The 16,635-nt window shown below is 38.3% G+C and overlaps 1 protein-coding gene across 2 annotated transcripts in view; it reads right to left on the bottom strand.

Moving 5' to 3' along the window:
• Lgr1 (Leucine-rich repeat-containing G protein-coupled receptor 1) overlaps positions 1-16,635 on the bottom strand; it is a 52,904-nt gene that overhangs the window by 8,298 nt on the left and 27,971 nt on the right. Inside the window, exons 2-6 of one of the 2 annotated variants that reach the window (XM_028180152.2) lie at positions 7,094-7,220; positions 6,530-6,604; positions 5,026-5,094; positions 3,205-3,300; positions 2,608-2,673 (exon numbers count right to left, since the gene is read on the bottom strand). In XM_028180152.2, the coding sequence (XP_028035953.2) occupies positions 2,608-2,673; positions 3,205-3,300; positions 5,026-5,094; positions 6,530-6,604; positions 7,094-7,220 (433 nt within the window). Of the gene's footprint in view, positions 1-2,607; positions 2,674-3,204; positions 3,301-5,021; positions 5,095-6,529; positions 6,605-7,093; positions 7,221-16,635 lie in introns of those variants that run through there. The other variant, XM_028180153.2, reaches the window with a different exon arrangement.

The raw sequence follows: 16,635 nt of genomic DNA, 5'->3' as shown, positions 1-16,635 counted from the left end.
CAAAAATAACTCAATAGTTATTGCCTCATTAAGCAATGTCCCAATAAATAAATACGAGACTTTGAGACCGTTCCCAAAGGCGCACGTGTACGAAAAGTACCATAGCAAAAACGAAAAACGATTTCCATTGATTTACCCAAGCGATTAGTTGTAAATTTAGTAATAATCAGGAAAAAATGAAAATTTGCGGAATCACTGGTGATAGGGCCTATTGGATAGTGTGGACATGTGTTTATTTCTGCCGCGAAACAATCCTGATTGCGCGTTCTTGATTTTAAAGTGTTGCAGCGGCTATGTAATGCAGCTTAGACTTTAATCTCATGTCCCTAGCCGAAATCTATGGGCTCCGGTAACTACTTACAGCCTTTAGACACATTGTAAAACACGATCTTGCCTGTGCCTCCAAGGCAAGGAAACTTACGCGTTACTTGTCTTTGATTGCATTCCGTGCAATGTTAGTGTAATTTTTCGATCCCGATATTTTAATTCTAGTGTTAAAAGCCGCGAGCCTTGAACCTCTTTGTTTTAGAAAACAGTTTCAATATATTTCTACACTTCTTGTTCAAGTTGTTATTTCTTAATACGTGCTGCAGTGCGGCCACGTGTAGTTTCTTCGATGTATTGACCGATAAGAATCAAAGGTGTAAACTTATACTTTATCATTGGTTCCACACATCAGGGCACGTGCGTGCATCGTGACCAAACCTTATCGGTCGACGGCAGACTCCAAAGGGCCGGATCAAACGTGAATCACCTAAAACTAATTTAACGGATAAAACCGTAATGATAGGATTACCGATGTGCTTTACGTTGTTTTTATTGCTTGCCTATAGTTCACGGCTCATCTGGTGTCAAATTAATATCGAAATCCCTAAAAACTTACGATTTAATTGCGTTTATGAAACCGCTAAAACCGAAGAAAATAATAAGTATACATGAGAATTCTGATTTAGTCAGAAATATAATATTCAGTACTGTCTTTTTGCAGTGCTTTTTGCAGTCTTTCAACAAAAATTGTGTTTTGATTCTAATAGGATATCGAGTTGTTTTGAAAGCTCACCATCAACATCGCCAATCTTGCCACCCTACGAATAGAAAAAAGAACGACTCTCGACTCTATGCGCTAACAAATAGAATTAATACTTCTACAATGAATACGTTTAAATTTTTTTGGGTTTCTATAATCGTCTAGGAAATGAGGCCGTCCGCGCAAAAATGGCCTAACCCGCAATTTTTCATATTCGTGCTTATGTTATATTGCAATTAATTTAAAACATATATCTAATAAATTTGCAAAACCAGCCTATCAGCAGCAGTAAACATTATTTTTGCGCGTATTGTTTTTGCCTGCGAAGTAGTGTAAAAGTAAATTTAAATCTCATTATCTCCATACTAACTAAGTATGGACGGCCTCAAATATGAGACGTGAAATGCGTTCAAAAGTCTGCGCGATCCCGTTTTTATTTGACTGTCGAGGATATTCCAGTTTGACGTACGATCTGACCGAAATATGACAAAATTTGCTGTCGTCAGAACTGAGATTAAAAGCGGCCTGGTTTCAGAGCGCACGCAATTGACTACGTCACGCCAGCATCAATTATCAACAGCACTGAATTAATATCTAAAGCAAAAAGTGTACAAGAAATAGCTTTTTATGAACTATGGTACATTGTAACATTAAGCACGTTGACTGCTATGTAGGTCATCGGTACCCTATACGGCACACTGAAGTAATTATGTCGGTTTCTGTCTGCGATCTTCATACTAAGGCGCCGGAATATCTAGTAGACTCTAGGAAAGACGCATCCGAAGATGCTGAGAATGAATCTATTTCTAAAAGGCATAAAAGTCTAAAACATACTTTTAAAACAAAATAAGGTAAAGTTAGGCGATCCAGGCGCTCAGTAACAGAAATCAACAGTACTTTATCTCTATGATGACCTGGAGCTTGACTCAATCAGTAAGTAGGTCTATACACTTCGGCATCATTGCGCCACTTTGAGAAGGCGGCACGACACGAAAACCCTCTTACCGTGGCCACCGGAAATTACATACCCGATCCTGTGGACTGAATGGTAAACAGTCGACGTCGCCCTAAACACGTCATTACGAATCATCCCGATTTATTAACGGTGCTTTTAGGTACCTCAAGCGCCGGTCACTATCCTCGCCGAACCCATCGCTTGCGACGAAGGGCTCAACGAGTAAATTAACCGATAGACACAGCCCACTGAGTTTCTCGCCGAATCTTCTCAGTGGGTCGCGTTTCCGATCCGGTGGTAGATTCTGCAAAGCACTGCTCTTGCTAGGGCCATTGTTAGCAACACACCCGGCTTGAGCCCCGAGATTTCACCTACACGCTCGTTGATTAGGGTAACGTTGATATAGCCCCTCGAGGCTATCAGCACGGGTAGGAAAAAAAGAAAGAAAAAAAAAGACCATTACTTCAGTGCGCCAGGGAGGTCACCGATGACCTACATGGCAGTTAACTTGTTAAGTAATTAATGGTGGGTTTAACGGTTAATTAAGCTACGGGCCCTATTGAGACTTTACACAAGAAGGGTATAAAATAAAACAGCGTAACTCGGTATGTACCTAGTGACTTACACTTGATCGGCGCGCACTCGCAGCGCGTGCGACGGTATTGTCTTTATGTGGTTCCCTTCTAGATCGCTACAGAAACAAAAATTGTTAATTTCGAATTATATAAATGATTTATTAAAGTAGTATGACGGAGATGTCGTTGTTCCCGCCTTTATTGTGGATTTATCCTATTATTAATTATCCTATTATTGTAGATTTTTTTTACGGGCACCACTGCTGATTTTCAAAACAAATGGTCGTTTTTTTGTTTGCGTACTCCTTTTAATCTTTGTTAAGACCCATTATTGGAAATATATAAAATTTTAATGAATCAGAAATTCGACTTGATTAAAAATAAAATGAGAATTTCATCATAGTTTAAATCAATTAAATATTAATTTATCAAAATAATACATAAAAAACTACTAGATCATATTTTCATTCAATTTAAATTGGAGTACATGAGGAGCATTAGCAAAGTTCTAGAAAAAAGTTCCGAAGAAAAAAATTAATACAATCGAATTGAGAACATTTTCCTTTTTGGGAGGAGCCATTAAAAAAGCTGTAGTAATTTTACAAATCGAATAGCAGTTTGTTATTTAGTGACGTCAACATACTCACATGGCTTGCAGGTAGGAGAGCGACGTATTCGCCTTCCTGCTGTCGTGGACGTGGCTGAGGTTCGGCACCTCCAACAATCCTGATGTCGTGATCATGCTACATCATTAAATGCACTATTAAACCGGCTGAAGGTGAATGCGTGATGAACTGTCTATGTGGTCTACGAATTGTCCATTGATTACCACACTCCAGTACGAAGCGTGTCGGACTCGGTGGCTAGTTTTCAATCGCTCGTGGTATAAATGTGGCCTATTTATTTGTACCGAAAACTTATACGAAATTCTTCGATCAACAATCATCATCATCATTATCCTGCCCTGCTCCCAGTCACCTGGGGTCGGCGCAACATGTTTTCTCCTTCCATACTCTTCTATCATATACCATTTCTTCGCTCACTCCCCTCTTACTCATATCGTCTTTCACGCAATCCATCAATTTCTTCTTAGGTCTACCCCTTCCTCTATATCCTTCCACATTCATAGTTAACACTCTATTACCAACCTCACCTTCATTTCGTCTCATCACATGTCCATACCATCCCAAACGCGCACTCCTCAGCTTCTCTGTCACAGGTGCCACTTTCAGACTTCCTCTAACATATTCATTCCGTATTCTATCCATTCTCGTTACTCCACACATCCATCGCAACATTCGCATCTCTGCTGCATGCAATCGCCTTTCATCCGCCACTTTAGTCCGCCACATTCTTCGATCAACAATAGTAACACGAAATTAAAACTATTTTCACGCATTAATCTCGCGTTTGTTACGTTCATTATAATATTGTTTTTATAAATTTTCAGTTACTTTACAGTTTTCGTGGCCACCGCACTTAGGACGTATAATATAATAATAAATCTTAAAAGTAGTTTTAACACGTTGACTACTATGTAGGTCTGTATGTACCATGTACTGAGGCGTCGGAAAATGTAGTGGACTCTGGGAAAGAGGAATCCGAAGATACTGAGAATGAATTTATTTTTAAGTGACTAGCTTTTAAAAGACTAAAACGTATAATACAAAAGAAGGCCAAGCTAGGAAATCTAGGCGCTTAGTAACAGAAATCGAGATAATTACTTCAGTGCGCCGCGTAGGTCACCGGTGACCTACGTGGCAGTAAAATTTAGCCGTATTGATATATCTCCAATGCAATAAATTCTTCAAACAAACTCTTTTGCCGCTAACGAAAATGAAATATAACAAATCCAAGAGACAGCCTAACGATCTAAAATTAGTTGCCCACCAACAAAATTGTTTCGCCGCGATACCGAAGCCATACCAATTAATTGCCTCTACGACAAAATTTATAGCCGATAATAAATCGGGCGACATTCATTATTGAAATAAATTAAAACTACTGTTACGGCTTAATTTCGCATTTGTTACGTTTATTATATTGTTTTTACTACTTTTTTACTATACAGGTGGTAGGACGTAAACATGCACGGGTAGGTACCTCTACCCCGACTATTTCTGCTGCGAAGCATTAATGCATTTAGGCTTGAAAGTAGTAGTAACTGTTGTGTTTTAAAACTGAGGATTTAGAACTAATGTCTCAAGAACGGTGGCGGCGATTACGTTGTTATTGTCTATGGACTCCGGTGATCACTTAACTTCATCCATATGAGTGCTTAGTGCGAGTTCTTTAAGGCTCTCGATAGCGTAACAGTTAATTCAAATTTGTATGGAGTTCGAACGTTTGCCTACGTTTGCCGCTAGGGGCGCTGTTCCATCTCCATACTCCATACAAATTTGAGTTAGCACTGTGCTATTAAAAACAAAAGTTACTCGAAAAGGAATATAAAAAAAATACATACGTACAATGTGCGTAGCTCCGGCAAGGCGGGGAGTGGGGCAACGCGATGCAATAACGGCGCTTGGGTTATGAAACTAAAACAAGAATACGAAATATTAACATATCAACTTATTCTTTTTTATTAACAATTATCAATCAAATATACTATGTAGTTCTTTTATTGTTTTTAAGTAGACGAGAATGTACCGCTCAATGTACCGAAATGGCGCCCTCCGTCTTAAAACACGAAGTTGATACATATATCTCTTGTATATCAGGCTCTGCTACAGCTTCAAACCGAAGCGCTTGACTGAGTTGCAGCAAAAATAGGCAATACATATTACGATTCTTGTATAATAAATTAATTAAAATTGAATATTTAGTACACATATCACACACTAGCGACCCGCCCTCGCTTCGCTTCCGAAACATTAAAACACACATGAAACCAAGAAAAATAAAATTAAAAAAAAGTAGCCTATGTTCATCAGGGACAATGTCGGCTTCTAATGGAAAGAGAATTTTTCAAATCGGTCCAGTAGTTTCGGAGCCTATTCGAAACAAACAAACAAACAAATCTTTCCTCTTTATAATATTAGTATAGACATGAATGAAAGGCGATTGCATGCAGCAAAAAATGCGAATGTTGCGATGGATGTGTGGAGTAACGATAATGGATAGAATACGGAATGCATATGTTAGTTGAAGTCTTAAAGTGGCACCTGTGACAGAGAAGTTGAGAAGCGCGCGTTTGAGGTGTTATGGACATGTGATGAGACGAAATGACAATGAGGTTGGTAATAGAGTTTTAACTATGAATGTGGAGGAAGGCTTTAAAAGGAAGAGATAGACCTAAAAAGAAATTGATGGATTTCGTGCAAGACGATATTTCTAAGAGGGGAGTGAGCGAAGAAATGGTATATGATAGAGGAGTATGGAAGAAGAATGCGCCGACCCCAGGTGACTGGGAGAAGGGCAGGAAAGTGATGATTTGGTACACATATATCCACTGAATATCTCGCCGGATTTTCTCAGTAGGTCGCGATTCCGATCCGGCGGTAGATTCTACGAAGCACTACTCTTGCTAGAACTAGTGCTAGTAAATTCTTTCAGGTTGAGCCCGTGAGCTTATCTACCCGTCCGGGCGTAACTGTAATAGCCTCTAAGGCTACCAGCGAATACATAGGGAAAAAAGAAAAAAAAATCATCATACATGTCAGCATAGAAATTTTCCAAAATAAAAGGAAGGTCCATTTATAATATCATCATCATCAGCAACCCACAGTCATCTACTGCTGGATATAGACCTCTCCCAATCCACACCACTGCGCCCGATCCTCGTCCTTTCTCTCTCTGCTTCGCTCTCCTCGTCCATCTCCTGCCGGCCACTGTTCGGAGGTCATCACACCACCTAGCCAAGGGGCGTCTTACGTTACGTTTTCTGTTCCGCGGTCTCCACTCGAGAACCCGTCTACTCCAGCGATTTACAATATAGTAATTACAAAATTTCAGGGATGAAGGTTCACTTACAATGATTTAAGGCGTGGCATCCTTATCAGGTCTTCGACAACAACGTGTTCTAGCTTAGGAGCGCCCATTATCGATCTGAAAAGGAAAACTCTGGACTGTTTACTGTGACTTAATTCTTAAGGATATTTTCTAATTTAATTTTAATACTGGCGTTAATAAGAAAATAGGTTTGATTTCGGAAAAAATTCGCGCAATTTTTAAGAAAAATTGTATTGTACAAATTCCTTAGGTATGACGTCATTTGGGGCCAAAACGTTCAATGAGTTCGTTATAGAACAAAAACTAAAAATCGACATGTGAGATGATTTGAAAATATGTTAGAACTTATAATTTAATTCATTATAACTTCATATTTCACTAAAATAGTGAAGAAATATGTTTTATATTTATTAGGATCGATCAAAAAAATTTTTTTTATTGTATTCCTGTTTGTGTCTGGTTCTTTATTGTTGACAATCTCATATCTACGTACGTAAAAGTTTTTTTTAGGAATAAAGGATTACTGTTGGCCCTTAGGCCTTTTCAGTTTCACCAGGACAGGTAAATGTAATTGTAGGTACTAACAAATGCTCTATAATATGCAAGTGGTAGCCGGCCGCATGTAGGGCTCGCGCTGTGAGCCGCGTGATGTTCGTCTGGTGCAGCACCACAGAGACACCTTCGCTTAGCTGACAGCATACTGGCTGGTTTGCTGTAACAAATATTATAAAAAAATTCAATATTTAAATTTCGAAGTTTCACAATTTCAATTCACAATTCAATTTCACCTAACCACATTTATATGTGATAAGTAAAAAGGTGATTTATCCAAAACCATATTGTGGTATTTAAATTATAAATATTTAGTGTGGCTATAATGTAGACTCTCTATCTCTACTTTCATTTCATTCCATTTATATTAGGTATTTGAGACACAAACCTCTCCAACATACAAATTTGAGTTAACTTTTACGCTATCGAGAATGTTAAAAAAATCACACTAAGCACACTGAACCTGCACTCAGACATATATGAAGGAACTATCAGACTCCTACCACGTATTTCCGTACGAATAAGACTACCATCATACGTTAAACTCGATAAACTTAAAAATATCATTTATTACTTGCGTATTTACGTTCAGTGTCTGCTAGAAAAAAGTGCGTTGGGCACTAAAAATCTGTTTTTATGTACCTACTAGCCGTCAGATAAAACTTTTTACGATTGATGTCGAATACGGGAACTCAATTTGTTCTATAAATAAATTGTTTTATAACTACGAGCACTCGTGTGAAGGGTAGGTCAAAATGAACGGCGAGCTAACCATAGATTATAGCCGATAATTGACATCGCGCGCTGTGATTGGCGTAGACCTGTTATTTAAAGAAAAATATTGGCTAGATCGGTCCTCATGGAGCCCACAGAGTCCACAGATTTTGAGAAACCTCCACAGACATGAGGTGGTAATCTCAATTGTATTGTATTACTATTACCTGTGCAACCTGACAACACGCACAATTCTTTAAGATAATCCCGTCATCTTGTTTTTTCCATCGCACCGCCTGCCACCGGAGTAGAGTTCATCCATACCACCTGGAGCCACTGCGTTCATCAACAGTGCGTTTCAAGAGATCTTTTTTGCCACGTACCATCCGGCTTTGGAATGAGCTCCCCTCCACGGTGTTTCCCGAGCGCTTTGACATGTCCTTCTTCAAACGAGGCCTATGGAGAGTACTTAACGGTAGACAGCGGCTTGGCTCTGCCCCTGGCATTGCTGAAGTTTATGGGCGACGGTATCCACTCACCATCTGGTGGACTGTATGTTCATCTGCCTACAAGGACAACAAAAAAACGCTTTACTAATAAATGCCAGTTGACGATTGCAGTAGGCTGCTATAATACTCTGAGAACGCTCCGATCTATTCTCCAGAGAATCCTGACGCCTTTTACGACATCCACGGACAGAGATCTGGTAGTTCTAATCTAGGCCACACAGAGACAACGCGTGATAGAACTACGTTAGTGATTCCAATATAATAATCGATCATTTAATTAAAATTTCCTTGCTTTTCGATTGGTTTTTTTTTACTGGCGTTCAGTTGGCCTCTAGCGATTTTGAACAAAAACCAATTTAATTTTCCCATATCGATTGTGTTGCTTATCTATCAGGAAAAACTTGTGGCTCGCTATCTATAATAGAGCGGCCGTAATTCGAGAATAAACTAAAAATAGCGTGAAACGTTCGCAAGCAAATCCGTAAAACTAATTTATCAAATACGTCATAGGATCGTGAAAGATATGCTCAATAATCGGATCTCAATGATTCAGTTTCTCCTCATACATTATCTCCTAGTGAATATAGGCGATGTTTCGCTTTTTTTTTGCTAGCTAAGCCGAGAGCCTTGAGAGGCTATATCAGCGTAACCTTAACTAGTAGGTGAGCTCACGGGGCTCAAACCTGACGACGTTGCTAACATGAGCCCTAGCAAGAGCCGTGCTTCGCAGAATCTACCACCGGATCGGAAACGCGACCCACTGAGAAGATCCGGTGAGAAACTCAATAGGCTGTGCCTGTGGGTTAATTTACTCTAATTTAAAGCGAATATAGGCGATGTTTCGGTGTTACTGTCGTTAAATTTATGAAATATACCACATGTGTTAAAATGACTAGCGCACCACCTACCTTACGTCATTGGTACTATGCCAGATATGCTCCCAGAAGTGCCAACAATAACATGACATGTCCACAGACTTTAAGCTAAATCGAATGAACGACGCGCACAGAATATGAATAAATAAACTTTCTTTATTTATGAACTAAACTATTGTATTTGATAACGTAATTTTTATATATCGTTGTTGTCAAATCAATATTTCTGTTGTGATGTGTATGTGTTTATTTGGATTTGGCAAAGAAGATATAAAATATGTCTTACAAGCAAAATACATGCTTTTTTTTGTTGCCCTTGTAGGCATACGAGCTTACGGCCCACCTGATAGTGAGTGTTTACCGTCGCCCATGGACTTCAGGAATGCCAGGGGCAGAGCCAAGCCGCTGCCTACTTTTAGATTGAGTGTTTGCGTTCTTTTCAAAAAAAAAAATTCGTTTATTTAATTTAATTCAAGTTTATTTCTCAATTTTAATAACGTACAAAAGGCGATTATTATTACTTAATTCATATTCATGAGTATTTTTCCAAGAAACGAAAAACAAGGTGAATTAGCTAATAAAGGTCTGAATGAATTTAAAAAAGATAAATACAAAGTATCAAAATAGAACTGTTACATAACACTTGTATTTTGAGTTAGACCTACATATAGGATTAACTATTTTACTACATATTCATTAGAATAAATTTTATGAATTTTTAAAAAACAAATTAAATTACTATTTTCCTATATCAAATTAGAATTTTTTTTCGACTCATAGACACAATTAAAACAACTTTTACGATTTAAACTCACCTTTTTTATTGTCATTATATTATAACCGACGTTTCCTTTACAGTTTTCGTGGTCACGAACGACTAAGGTGTTCGTCGACATTTAAAAATTGTGCTAACTACCCTCAATTTCTTTATAAAACATATTTCTAGACTTTTACGTTCCAATTGACACAGAACGAACTTTCTGTTCAAAATTAGTCGTCGTGGCCTAAAGGATAAGACGTCCGGTGCATTCGTGTTGAAGCGATGCACCAGTGTTCGAATCCCGCAGGCGGGTACCAATTTTTCTAATGAAATACGTACTCAACAAATGTTCACTATTGACTTCTACCGTCAAGGAATAACATCGTGTAATAAAAATAACAAACCCGCAGAATTATAATTTGCGTTATTACTGTTGGCAGGAACTCTTGTGAGTCCGCACGGGTAGGTACCACACCCCGCCTATTTCTGCCGTGAAGCAGTAATGCGTTTCGGTTTGAAGGGTGGGGCAGCCGTTGTAACTACTTGAGACCTTAGAACTTATATCTCAAGGTGGGTGGCGCATTTACGTCGTAGATGTCTATGGGCTTCAGTAACCACTGGCTGTGAGCTCGTCCACCCATCTAAGCAATAAAAAAAATACAAAGGTCGAAAATAATAAATCATACAATGAAATATTTTTTTTTTTATTACCGGTGGCCCAGAGGCCTTTCCAGTTTCACCAGGACAGGTAGGCGAGCAAGGCTCAGCCAGGAGGGGTGAAATTTGCTAACAGCTGCCCGAGCGCCTCCGAAGAAGACCTAACAACTCAAGAGTAGCTGCTTCCTGAATGAATCTACTACCGGATCGGAATCGCGACCCGCTGAGAAGATCCGGCGAGAAACTCAGCGGGCTGATACATGGGTTAGGTTGCACGTCGAACTCTTTGCCGAGTTCGACGAGTACCTACGGTTATCGGGATCCCTAAGCCTGCTCCTAGTGTTAGACTGAAGGTATCTAATGCCAGAGTTATTGGATCTGATGGATCCGTACGAACGTGGCACTGACAGTACATACGACCCGTGAATATCGAAGAAAATATTGCAAACTTCCTTGTCGCAAGAAAAATTTAGCCGCATTGTATTATATCTCCAACGCAATAAATTCTTCCAACAAACTCTTTTGTTGTTGACGTTAATTAAATAAAACAAATCCAAGAGACAACAGCCTAACGATCTAAAATTAGATGCCCATTAACAAAATTGTTTCGCCTCTACAATGAAGCCATACCAATTAATTGCTTCTGCGACTAAATTTATAGTCGAAAATAAATCGGCTGATATTAATTTATCCAAATATCCAAACAATGAGCCATGAAGACGTTAATTTGGTTTGTGATTCGCGTGGGGTCATTGCCGACAGCGGCCAGCGACGAAGCGATAGGAATGGTGTTATAAATTTTTAAACACTAACATAATTGAATAGAACGAAAACAATACTGTTCTGTACTGTACTGAGACATACTAAACAGTAATCATCATCACTCCACCGAGCCTGAGAGCGTCCTGCACTTTGTTTGCCCATTCGCGGTCTCCATTCAATTAAATCATTATTATTACTATTTATTTAAGCTGGTGGTCTAGAGAGACCATATCAGCGTAACCTTAACTAGTAGGTGAGCTCACGGGGCTCACACCTGACGATGCTGTTAACACAATCCCTAGCAAGAGCCGTGCTTCGTAGAATGTACCATCGGATCAGAAACGCGACCCACCGAGAAGATCCGGCAAGAAACTCAGTGGGCTGTGTCTGTGGGTTAATTTACTCGCCGAGCCCTTCGTCGCAAGCGCCGGGTTCGACGAAAACGATGACCCGGTGCTTGGGGTACCTAAAAGCACCGTTAGTGGATCGGGAGGATCCGAAATGACTTGAAATCATTAATGAAATATGAGTCTCGCATAAAACACTCGCTGGTTAGATTATTAAATAAATCGACACTTTCCCGCTCCATGTGTGTTATTGTTTTCATGAAATTCAGACTTTGGACTTTACATATACATATATATATATTTTTTGTGTCATCATTTTGCACTACGGCCCTGAAGTATTCTCTTGTGACAAGTTCCGTTTTGTTTTTGTCTTACCTAAACTGATAGCCTTGAGCGGCTATTTCAGCGGAACCTTAACTACTAGGTGAGTTCACGGGGCTCAAACCTGACGAAGGTTCCGTATTGTTTAAAATAATACACGCTTCTCGGCAGAAACCTTTCTGATCTCTTCGCGGATAGGTTGGTGGTTATTTGGAGAACCAAATTGATGGGCATTGCGTTTTATATCGGCACCCTTATGTAAAAAAAAATTCAAAACTTTAATCGACCTTCTTATTCTCGTTTTAAAGTATAAGTCCGTATGAGCGACGATAACAACTTACGACTGATTAACGTAAATTGAATTTATATATGTTTTTAAAAAAATAACTTAACCCTTTTATTGCTGAGCTTATTTTTACATAATAATATGTTGCTTAAATTGCTAAAGGATTTCTGAAAAAAAGAACCTTAGAAAGAAATTATAACCAAAAAAAAAACAATAACCGATTCTAAATTCACAGCAAAATAATTTTAAATGGTTATTTATAAATGTCATAAATCTATTTAAATGTTATACATGTACACGATCTTACAGGTCGACAGCTATAATCAAACTGCGCAAAAAGTCGGTGTTCCCACGCCGCGCACTTTATACGCATCAATAGAGATACGATATATCGACGGTTCACGTTCAAAGGGTTAAACTTTTGTTCTATGGACGAATCGGTGACTTTGCGAATGAAAATCCATAAAATAATTCTGATCGCTCAGCTAGGCTGAACTGGTAGTAGAACCTCTTGTGAGTCCGCGCGGATAGGTACCACCACCCCGCCTATTTCTACCGTAAAGCAGTAATGCGTTTCGGTTTGAAGGGTGGGGCAGCCGTTGTAACTATACTGAGACATTAGAACTTATATCTCAAGGTGTGTGGCGCATTTGCGTTGTAAATGTGTATGGGCTCCAGTAACCACTTAACACCAGGTGGGCTGTGAGCTCGTCCACCCATCTAAGCAATAAAAAAAATATATATATATATTCGAATCGTCTACCTATAAAATAATACAACGTCATGAAATGTTTCCACTTTATTTATTTGGCTCATTATATTCATTAGCAGCGGCCCGCACATCCGGAATGCAAGACACAGTCGAGAGCAGCACACAACACACACGTGGGTCTGATTTTAGAACGATTCAAATCATTTGCTCGTGTTTTTAATGTTTTTGTTTTTCGGATCAAGTGTTCGGAAGGCGGATATCTGAATGCGGTTTTTTTTAATTGCCTTTGTAGGCAGACGAGCGTACGGCCCACCTGATGGTACGTGGTTACCGTCAGCAATGCCAGGAGCAGAGCCAAGCCGCTGCCTACCAATTTTTTATAAATAATTTTCGACAATCTTGCCTATACCAATCGTTCTGGTCGACATAATATACCGAGTACAGGTAGCCTGGTGATAAGGGGTCACCGTAACCGATAGACAATATGATAGGGAATGAGTTGCACGCACCGGGCATTTCAATATTGCAATAATTGTTAAGTTATAATAGCTCTTGTAAAAGTGAATATTTAAAAAAAATCTAATGTAAAAAAAAAAACTAATGTCTATATATTAATACGTGAACCAAAAACTTTGTATCCCTTTTTATGAAAATTGCGCGGACGGAGGAGTAGTATGAAATTTTCCACACTTATAGAGAATATAGAGAAGAAGTGCACAATGCTAATATTTTTTTTAAATAATGCATAAAATATATATTAAATAAATAAAGAAAACATTACACACACTACTATGCATTTGAGTCAACACACACACATATTCTCAGTGTTTATGGTCAAACTTTTGTCATTGTTGAAGGTCTGTGGTCAAATTGAGAATAGATTAATATTGTTTGTCTTTAACTTAGGAAAAATTGTACAAAAAAAAATGTCTTTAACATCATTTGTCTATAGTGTGCTTCAATAATAATAGTGATCGAAGATAGTGTGTACCGTAAAATGGGGCGATTAGGGATTGAGAGGCGAATCGGGAAAAACACGGGAAAATCTTTCGACGCTTAATATTAGTTTTATATTCGTTGCAAAATCTTCAATTTTTTGTAGTTTAATAGTAGAATGTTGAAAGTTTACAAAACAACTCTGAATATGCATGATAATAGCTGCTAACTTATAAAAAATCGCGTTTCAAATTAACGTCCTGTGGTGGTAATTATTTTAGTGCTAGAAACTTTGCTCTCTTTTATTTATTTGATATTAATAGAAGACGACTGTGATTTATAAACGTTATTTAGTGTTTGAACCATCATATATATTAAAGGTAAGTCTCAGTTGTTATTGGTTTTAATGTATTTGATAAAATAAAAATATGTACATGTAAAAACCTGTTGTTTTTGGGGATATTGGGGACGTCTTAGGTACAAATAACAACGAAAAAAGGGTCAATTGGGATGAGAATACGTGAAATGGAAACGACCTAAGTATAAATAGGTACAGGTTTGTAGGGTTGTCTATGTAGTTATAACAATATTTTTTAAATTTGTTGGTATAAAGCTGGTTTATTCATGATGTTTTTGTCTAGAACTTTTATTCAAAATTATCAAAGTGTTATTTTATTGTTTGGTAAATATTTATATTATCAGTTACGTATTGTTTTCTATTTTTAGATATGCCGCGCGTGTATGTATCAAAGAGTGCAAAGCCTTATAAGAGATATGATCCCTTAATATTAAAAACAGCAATAGAAGCCTATGAAATTGGGAATAAGTCTTTAGTTGAAATAGCTAAGCAATTTAATATAAGTAAGTCGATTTTGCACAGACGTGTAACAAGAACAATGAAATCTCAAGGTGGATAAAAATGTCTAAGTAATACATAATAAAATATTTAATATTTGTTCAGAGTGGGGGAGAGGTGACATCTCCCATGTACTTTTTTCAGCTTTTCAATATTTTTTATGCAACTAAATAAATAAATTAAAACCCTACAACCATAGCAAATTTCTCATTTCGTCCCAATTAACCGCAATTTCCGGTAAATAGGGATTACACCTATCTTTGCTTTTTTTGCTTAAACTGGAATGCTAGTTGCGTAGTTTTAAATTGGACAACAAAGATGTCCCCGAGACTCAATTATTTTGATCCTGATATAGCATTATATACATCAACAACTACCTTAAAATTGGTCATAAAGTTGGAATTTGTCCCTAATCGCCCCATTTTACCGGTATGTACTCTTGGTGAAATTCGAATTTCGACTACAGAGGGACCACTAGTTTAAAAAAAAAGACATGCCCGCTGAGTTTCTTGCCAGTTCTTCTCAGGACGGAGTCTAGTTTTTGTGAATTGGCAGTAGTTCTTTTTGACGTTCAACAAGTATGTACTTTCATTTATCTATATATATATATATAAATGAATTGCTGTTCGATAGTCTCGCTAAAACTCGAGAACTGCTGGACCGATTTGGCTAATTTGATCTTGAATTATTTGTGGAAGTCCAGAGAAGGTTTAAAAGGTAGATAAATATCAAAATGCTCGAAATTAAATAAAAATAACAATATTATTTTTCCTTTGACATGTCCCCCGTCGGACGGATTCCTTTTGTTTGTTCTTTTTTTTTTTCTTTTTTCCACAGGAGAAAATCGCCGGATCCCGGATCCCCACCCGCACGGCAGGTGGGGTATGTGGGAGTCGAACCTCACTAAAAACTCCTGCCGCTCACAGCCGGCGCCCTACCCCAGACCGGGTGGGAACCCAGTCGGAGCTATTGAGACGGCGGGACAGGGTTTACGCAGTGCACATTACATCCATCCCGCCGTCCCCAGACGCCGGACCGGCGGCCGCCAGCAACACGACCGCCGGTTCCCTCGGTCGACGGGCCAAGAGCCCGATTGATAGCGCCGCGCTACACCTTTTTTATTTATTGATTGAGGCACCACGAAGTCTGCCGGGTCAGTAATTAATTTTAATGAGCAATCTTGATAAGATAAAAAAAAAACACTTTCAAAATTTTGTCGCCCTACAAAAATTTGCCGCCCTGGGCACTTGCCCCGACTGCCCTTTGTGTAAATCCACCGGTACCTGTAATGTCCTCATAAAATATTGATGATGTTCTTAATTAGCGCCGACAAACTACGTTCTTGTACTTGAACAGACTTGAACTCGCAGCGAGATCTAAGAATAAGTTATGTTTCGTTCAAACAAGGAGAATAAATAATAAAAATCCTCGTCACGTTTTCACTAAAACGATTTGTAAACAAAACGGTCGATCACGATTCAGTCGTAGCACCTACATATTACGTTTTGTAAATGTCGTCTATTTATCTATATATTAATACGTGAAGCAAAGACTTTGTATCCCTTTTTACGAAAATTGCGCGGACGGAGGAGTATGAAATTTTCCACACTTATAGAGAGTATAGAGAAGAAGTGCACAATGCTAATATTTTTTTAAAATAATGCATAAAAGATACATTAAATCAATAAAGAAAACATTACACACACTACATACCATGTATTTGACGTACACACGCTTGCATACTATTTATTGTCAAACTTTTGTTCTTGACGTCTGTTGTCAAATTGAGAATAGATTATATATTGTTTGTCTTTGTTAATATTTTTTATAGTGTAGTCTT

Source organism: Bombyx mandarina, chromosome 08 (genome assembly GCF_030267445.1).
Source record: "Bombyx mandarina strain Sakado chromosome 08, ASM3026744v2".
Classification (NCBI taxonomy): domain Eukaryota; kingdom Metazoa; phylum Arthropoda; class Insecta; order Lepidoptera; family Bombycidae; genus Bombyx; species Bombyx mandarina.
The sequence above is the reverse complement of the archived record's forward strand: the minus strand, read 5'-3'. Positions and strand labels throughout refer to the sequence as shown.